Raw genomic sequence first — 8,104 nt, 5'->3', positions numbered from 1 at the left:
TGCAACAAAGTCCAGGTGTTCAGTATCAGAATGAGGAGGTAGATGATGAGGGATACGAGCAATAGGGTGGTGATGATGATGAAGAGGAGGACGATGGTGACGAGGATGAGGGAGATGACGAGGATGGTGATGATGTGGAGGATGAGGAGGATGGTGATGATATGGAGGATGATGGATTCGATAATGAGAAAGAGGTGACTGTAGATGTTGGTAGGGACCTCGAAGGCGGGGTAGCCGCCTCAATTGATTGTGATGAACTAGCCAGTGACAAAGCACGGAAGGTGTCTACAAAACAGATAATGGAGGCGGTGCAATTTTACAACACGACTGAATTTAAGGACGTTGCTAACAGAGAGGATGACAGTAACGACACCAACGTGGACATTGGTAATACTCGGGAAATTTCCGTTATTTACAAAAGGAGGAAGGTAGTGGAGAAGGAGGTGGTCGTTGACGAACCACCTAAATTTGACCGGGAAATTCTTGAAGAGTATTATTCAAAAGAAGAGGTTGATGATGCTGAGAAGAAGTTCTATGCGAAGGTTGTTGCTGCAAAGGAACAAGAGCAGACTATGGAAATGGAGGTGCCTGTTGCTGGGGAACCTCAGATAGCTGATAAGAAAAATGAGGAGGATAAGCCCACCGACGCTGATCCAACTGTCACTCAGTTCCTATTTTCGACTGCGGAGATTATTGAAGCAGAGCGCCGAGCTGAAATGCCGGTCAGAGAAGCCCAAGGAATTGGAAAGGTACCAGAATTGTCGAAAGTGGCCCCTGATGCTACGGGAATGGTTGTGCATGTGAGTGAAGTTGTGAATGCCGAGACGGACAAGGATGATGACCAGATTGGGAAGGGTAATGCTGAGCTTGATCTCCAATGTGCAAGTACAACAGTGTGTACTGCAACATTAGACGATGATGTACAAGTGGAGACTAAATCTTTGGAATTTAGTGGGCCTGATGTTGGGGACTCTGAGAAGGCGGGAAATGCGTTGGTGGAAGCTCAGAACAAAGAATTTGCCCCCCTGTCACTCAGTTCCTTTTCTCGACTGCTGAGATATATGACGCAGAGCGCGCAGCCGAACAAACCTCAGCAGAAACTCAACATTATGAAGAGGGGCCAAGAAACGGCGGATGCGCCACGACTGATGAGCGGTCGTTAATGGGTAACGAGCTGCCGGAATATGTATATGCGTTGCAGGAAAAGGAATTTATGGACGTAGAATGGACAAGTACCGTCTATTCTAGTGCGGAAGTAAACGCGCTGTTCCAGGAGGACCCAACATCGTGCATCTTTGAAAAAAGCCAGGGTGGAAGAATGGTGAGCCAAATTTGGATGCAAGTCCTCAGACAGTGGTGGAGAAGGTGGTGGATGGGGCTGCTCTGAAGGATCACGGAGGTAATCCATTGACCTTTAGAGTTTAGAAGTGCCATGGATGAAGTTATATTTTTTTCACTAAAATTACTACTTTGACCGTTAAAATTACACTTTTTATAGTTAAAGTGACACTTTATTGAAATAACACTTTATTTTGTTAGAATTACACTTGTGTCTGCTAAAATTACACTTTTTTGTGTTAAAATAACACTTTATTTTGTTAGAATTACACTTTTGTCTGCTAAAATTACACTTTTTTTAGTTAAAATTACACTTTTGTCTGTTAAAATAACATTTTATTTTGTTAGAATTAAACTTTTGTCTGCTAAAATTATACTTTAAGCTGCTACAGTTACACTTACTTTCTGATGATGAAATTACACTATTTTTATTACAGATGCGGCAGTGGAGGATGATGCCGTGAAGTCTTTGGAAGGGACTATCGACCATGGAGAGGTAACAGCTGATGTAGTACCAGAGGCAGAGAACGCTGACATTCCTATCCCGGTATCGTACGTCCCTCACAGTGATCTGAGCTACCATCCTTTTTTACTTCACTCGAGCGAGCCCTTACCGTGCATGAATCACGTCATTGAGAACCTTGGGTGTTCTATTGATTGTGGGGCACCTGCTCCTGAATTGTGCTTTGCGACGAGAAACCTAGCATTCAGTCAGGAGCTCCTAGTGCAAATGTTTAGTGACAGGAAATACTTGATTGACTATGCGTTCAATCAGTCAGACGCGTTTTCCCAGTTGTAAGTGTATTATTTTTTACAAGGGGCCCTTAACATTCCTAATTATATTTATATTTGTTGACTAAGTAAATGTTTTTGTTGTAGTGAACGATTGGTCCAATTTAGCGAGTTTTATTTCATTACCCGGGAAGACATTGGAACTTTGAACCCTGGGCAGCAAATCATGACAAGTGTTATTGATGGTTGGTGCTTGCTACTCAACCACATCATGAAACCTTCGGACATATCCCGTTGTTTCTTTGGCCTAAGTCACACTGTAAGTTAAAATTACACATTTGTCCGTTAAAATTACACTTTTTAAAGTTAAAATGTTACTTTTGTATGTTAAAATTACACATTTGTCCGTTAAAATGATACTTTTGGCCGTTAGAATTACACTTTTTATTGTTAAAATTATACTTTTAACATTACACTTCTGTGTTAACAGTACACTGTTGCGTGTTACAATTACACTTTTTTTGGTTAAAGTTACACTTTATTTTTATAAAATAACTCTTTTAATTATCTGATCACACATTTTACACTTTTCAAATTAAAGGACCCCGCAAGGTATATTTGGAAGGCTCAAAAGCTTGGGAAAGTATTGAACAAAGACGAAGACATTTTTGGTGGCTGGGATACCTGGGCTGGAACCTGTCGTGCACCATTCCAGCTTGACACGGACATGGTATGTAACAAAACATGTAATCTAAATCATTTTTTTAAGGATTCCTTTTACTGATCTCAGCGACACACGATGCAGATCTTTTTGCCCGTGTTATCTGGTGATGGTGATCATTACAGCTGCGTGTGCATCAACTTTCTCACTGAGCAGATTGACTACCTTGACAACCGCAAATACGATGACCCATTAGAAACGCTCCCTTACGGAGGGATAGCACGTATATCGGTAAGTGTCCGATATCCAAAAGTCAACCAATTTATATAGGTCATACTATGTTAACACACTGACGCGTATTCATGTTCAGGCAAATATAATGGGGAAGTATTTGGTATCTAAAGGGCTGCCTAAGGGGGCAAAGGTCAGCGGGTTTAAGATCGTGAACATTGAGTTCAGTTGGCAAGTTCAAGGGTATTCGAGAAATGACTGGTGGTGTTTTCATGATACTACATATGATGTTTTACCGCGGAAACCCTTTTCAATGTGACCTCGGGAAAGAGGATGCTATGAGTTTATACCGTGCTGAGATTGTTGCAACACTCGTCCTTTGTGACATTAATAGTATCAGAGAAGACATCTTGATGCGGGTTGGTTATTTCAAAGAAACTGCTAGACATCCGTTGACAAGAAAGTTGAACGTTGGTAAGAGGAAAACAGATGGTGACATAGGACCACAACCCACAAAACGTGCCCGCGTAACTGAATCTGAAGAGCCCGTTATGAAGGCAACACCTGTTACCATGCGCATTCCGTCTGGTAAAGCCCTCTCCTCTGTTAAGAGCCAGCCTCGTGGAAAGGGGGGCGGGTTGAGCTGCTCTCTCGACTGTGGTAGAGGTGGTTTCAGTGTAAATGTGGTTTCGAAGATGCTCCGGAACAACCAAGCGTTAATCAAGGATATTAAACAAAGGAGAAAGCATGTTACCGACTATTGCTTATTAGATGACCACAATTTTGATGAACGGTCGGTTAATCTGAATTAATAATGGCTCATACTCACATTAATTTTCACATTTAGGCTATTTTAATTAACGAGTTCTTTAATATTATGGAGTGTAGTGAACAACTGGTCTGGTATACCCGGCACGCAACGCTTCGGAGAGCTGACATTATGTCCTTGGTGCCTGAAAACCTTATGTTGTTGAATGTCATCGAGTGCTGGTCGATATTGATGAACCATTTGGAAAAGGAGGAATATGGCGACCAAGCAAGGATGTCATTCTTTGGTATACATCACATGGTACTTCAATTAACCATTGCATAATATTTATATCCACTTCTATTACACCTTTGTTAGTTAGAATGACACTTTTCTAAATTGCAGTTATATTATGTGAATGTTTCACTTTAGTTCTTTTAATCAACAAAAGTGTAATTTTAACTGTCTGAAGTGTAATTTTAAGGAACAATAGTGTAATTTTAGCTGACAAAGTAACCACATTAATCATGTTCACTATTGCCTTTAAAAGGATATACTGTTGGGATTGCTTGGAACGTTTGAACAACCAGGCACACAATCGACAAAGAACTATGACAAGTCTGTACCAGCTCTGGGACACCTTCATCGGCGACAGTGAGCAAACCGTCAACTTGAAAACAGACTTACTATTTGTCCCGTTCTGCATTGACGACCATTTCGCATGCGTATGTATCAATCACAAATCAAATTCAGTCGACCTGCTGGATGGGCAAAGGCATTCTGATTTGCAAAAGTCGCAGTTTGGAAAAACAACGCGTTTAATTGTAAGTTATCATCCATCCCTTTCTTCCAAATGCTATCTATTTTTTTTTTCAATCAGTTTTTTGAAGTAATTATGTACATATGCAGGCTAGCGCAGTGAGTGATTATTTAGAATCACGGGATAAGGAAAAGGTGAACACTAGAGCACGGAAAATTCCTAATTATGCGTTACGCCAGATACCTTTCAGCGGGAACTCACCTACTCTCAACAAACCAGAATCGGGTCTGTTCACCATGATGGCAATGCTCTTATACGAGGGTCTTCCTTATCAGCATGAAGACCTCGAGAAGAAGAAATCAAGGCGCTATTTGGTGATCCAGCTTATAGCTACCCTCTTTCTAGCAGACATGAACGTCTTGCGCAAAGGTGTCCTCAAGAAGGTCAAAGCTTTTGTTAGCACAAAGGACAAATTGTGGAAGGGATTACAACAGAAGCGTAGATTGCCCCGTGCCAATGTGAAAAAATAATAACCTTAATCTAGTAGTTAAGTTTTTGTGGGAATATTGCCTTGCCTATGTAAACATTTATTTCATACTTGGTATCATTATTAGATGTTAGCAACCTTAATCTAGACAATTAGTTTTTGTGTAAACAATGTTAGCAGATGCTTATTGTTAGCTTTCAACATTCTATAAGACAAGGTGTTTTATGAAAATATATTTATGTTGTTAATAGATGGTGCAATAATATTTATGTTGTTTTCCCAAACTATGTTATAAGGCTTTACTATAGATGAAGTGTAACTTTAATCGCATAATCTGTAATTATAATGAGTTTAAGTGTAATTCTTATCATAACAATCCTACCCTAAGCAGATATGAGGCCATTGTAATTTTATTTCCTAGATATCTGTAATTCTAAGAACATAAATTGTAATAATAGTCAAGAGTGAAAAATTGAACGTTCTGATGTTGCACATTATAACTGTTTCGTCCAATTGAAAATACTTCAACAAAATACATTGTAATACCAACGGCGACCAGTTGCCTTCCTGGCAGTTTGATGTCTAAACACAATACGAAACATCATGTTGTACCTCGTATTTTGCGTAGACATCCCCAAAAAAATGTACTGCTTATTAGGTATTATATTGATTATTCTAAGATGTCTTCTTCTTCTTCTTCTTCTTCTTCTTCTTCTTCTTCTTCTTCTTCTTCTTCTTCTTCTTCTTCTTCTTCTTCTTCTTCTTCTTCTTCTTCTTCTTCTTCTTCCGACGAGGGCTCTGACGATTGCGACAACGATGGGTGCTATGCGAAAGGATTAGGGCAGTTCCTTTTGTCATGGTTAGCTAATCGCTTGCAATTTTTACACATACGTTTTGGCTTCCTTGCCAAAGCAACTGCTTTTCCCTTCATCGACAACATTCTCTTTCCGCTTCCCTTGTTTTTGGATTTCTTAGGCGGCAAAATGGTTATCTCCTGACTAGGAGAACAACCAAGAATTTTCTCCAACTGTTGTTTATTCAATGGTGATCCTAATGGTGAAAGTTTCTCCTTAAACGGTCTAATTAGACTAGAAAAGTTGTCGACATCATTTTTCAATTTGCCCATGAGCATACTAACTGTCTGATGGATCTCTGACCACATTACTGACATTGCAATCTGTTTTCCATCTATTATATCAACGTCCTCAGTTGCTTCACCATTACAATCGAACATTTTAGACAACATTGCATCTTTACACCATCTTTTAATAACACATTGTTCTGGAATAATCTTCACTCCGTTTGATGAGTAAATCCATATGACATGCCAGGCAAAGAATGCCTTTCCTCTCAAGCATTCTGCAGCTATAAGTGGCTTTCAATGTATCTAGATCAACAATATAGAGTAATATGTTAGTTAAATCAGTCAGAAAAAAGTGTGAATGTAATACACAAAAGTGTAATTCTAACCGACATAAGTGTAATTCTAACCGGCATAAGTGTAATTCTCACCGGCATAGCAGTGACAGATAGACCTTACATAACACCAAATATAAATGTAATTTTAAAAGGCAAAAGTGTAATTTTAGCTGCATAAAGTGTAATTTTAAGACAAGTCTAATTATAACAACCCAAAGTGTAATTTTAATCAACAAAAGTGTAATTTTAACGGATAAAAGTATAATTTTAACAAACAAATGCTACATAATGATACCTGGGCAGTATGTGACCTCATAATTTCTGTCCCTGTTTGCATCTCTTACAGTGGTCACCTCTAAAGAGTCACACTCAGTAAATCCTCTGCTTTTACAAGTACCGATTGAGTACTTAACCTCTTCTTGAAATTCCTCGAATACTCTATGAATGTACACTTGCGCCCAATGTACTTCGATAGCTAGATGCGTTGATATGATAGGGAAAGTGTGTCTGTTACAGTTGTCAATCTTTTCTCGTGTGTGTCTTTCTTTGGTCCATCGCATTTGTCAAAACGCATCGAAAACTCAACTAATGTTCCTGACTTACTCTCAAATCTCTTAAAAAACCTTTTTCGCTCTCTGATCTTTGGGTTGTCCTCATAACACCTCCCATATCTAGGTCCTTACAATGAGCCATAACCCACTGCTTCCTTTTAGCGTACATTTCTTGGAACCAGTCAATGTTATTTACATTGTGTTCTTTGCTAATTTCTTCCCATTTTGCATCGAACTCTGCCGCTTCAATGTCTTCATCCCATATTATGGCATTCAATTTCTTTACAAAGACCGAATAATCGTCTCTCGTCACTCCATACTTGCTTGGCACCTTGTTCATGATATGCCACATATAATATCGGTGGCGCGCTGTCTTGAACACCAATGGCACCGCTTTAAGAATACCAAGATCCTGATCGGTGATAATATAATTAGGCTCTTTCCCACTCATCGCAGCCAAAAAACGGGTGAAAACCCATTTAAACGAGTCTGCATCTTCATGAGCAACAAGCGCTCCACAGAAAGTGACTGATCGTTTATGATGATCAACCCCGGTGAAAGGTGTGAAGGCCATGTCATACTTATTGGTGGAATACGTCGGATCGAATGACACTGCATCCCCAAAAACTGAGTAGTTCCTTCTAGCGATTCCGTCGGCCCATATAGCTTTACTAAGGCTACCGTCAGTATCAACATCATAGTCAAAGAAGAACCCTGGCCTATTAACAGCCAATTCCTTAAAGTGATCCACGAACATCTGACCATTCCGTTCATGAATGTAGCATTTCACATCTCTGTGAAAGTTCTTAAAATCATTTAAACTAGCTCCAATGTTTTCAAACCCATTAACATGCTCCTTCAAAATTTTGTAAGTCTTCGTTGCTCCTATCTTCAGCTGTTAATCGTTGACAGTCTTTTAGAAGTATTTGAAAGTGTAATTTTAACGGCTCAAATAGTAATTGTAATAAACAAAAGTAGAATTCTAATGACTCAAACAAAGTATAATTCTAACTAACAAAACTGTAAGTTTAGGAAGGCGAAGGCTAACTTCAGCAAACCTAGAATACTCAACCTTGAATTATAAAGGATTATCATTTTGTGATAGTCTGTTATATTGCATGCCAACTTTTGAAACTCTCTATCTCTGGCTGATACGAGTTCATGGTTGTGGCCACTA

At 39.3% G+C, this 8,104-nt stretch overlaps 1 protein-coding gene across 1 annotated transcript; it reads right to left on the bottom strand.

The window, feature by feature from the left end:
- Positions 1-5,780: 5,780 nt before the first annotated feature.
- LOC141613098 (protein FAR-RED IMPAIRED RESPONSE 1-like) lies at positions 5,781-7,501 on the bottom strand. Its single transcript, XM_074431834.1, has 3 exons — positions 7,000-7,501; positions 6,672-6,851; positions 5,781-6,322 (listed from the first exon to the last, which is right to left on the bottom strand). The coding sequence occupies exons 1-3, from the start codon at positions 7,499-7,501 to the stop codon at positions 5,781-5,783; spliced, it is 1,224 nt and encodes a 407-aa protein (XP_074287935.1).
- Positions 7,502-8,104: the final 603 nt, after the last annotated feature.

Source organism: Silene latifolia, chromosome 11 (genome assembly GCF_048544455.1).
Source record: "Silene latifolia isolate original U9 population chromosome 11, ASM4854445v1, whole genome shotgun sequence".
In the NCBI taxonomy this organism is placed as follows: domain Eukaryota; kingdom Viridiplantae; phylum Streptophyta; class Magnoliopsida; order Caryophyllales; family Caryophyllaceae; genus Silene; species Silene latifolia.
The sequence above is the reverse complement of the archived record's forward strand: the minus strand, read 5'-3'. Positions and strand labels throughout refer to the sequence as shown.

Excerpts from the sequence above, each read along its gene's own strand:
- LOC141613098 (XM_074431834.1), bottom strand. The coding sequence starts at position 7,501 with ATGGCCTTCACACCTTTCACCGGGGTTGATCATCATAAACGATCAGTC. Across the intron at positions 6,852-6,999 it reads AAGATCAGAGAGCGAAAAAG|CTATCGAAGTACATTGGGCG; the intron begins GTTTTTTAAGAG and ends CAACGCATCTAG. Across the intron at positions 6,323-6,671 it reads TGAGGTCACATACTGCCCAG|CTGCAGAATGCTTGAGAGGA; the intron begins GTATCATTATGT and ends AGCCACTTATAG.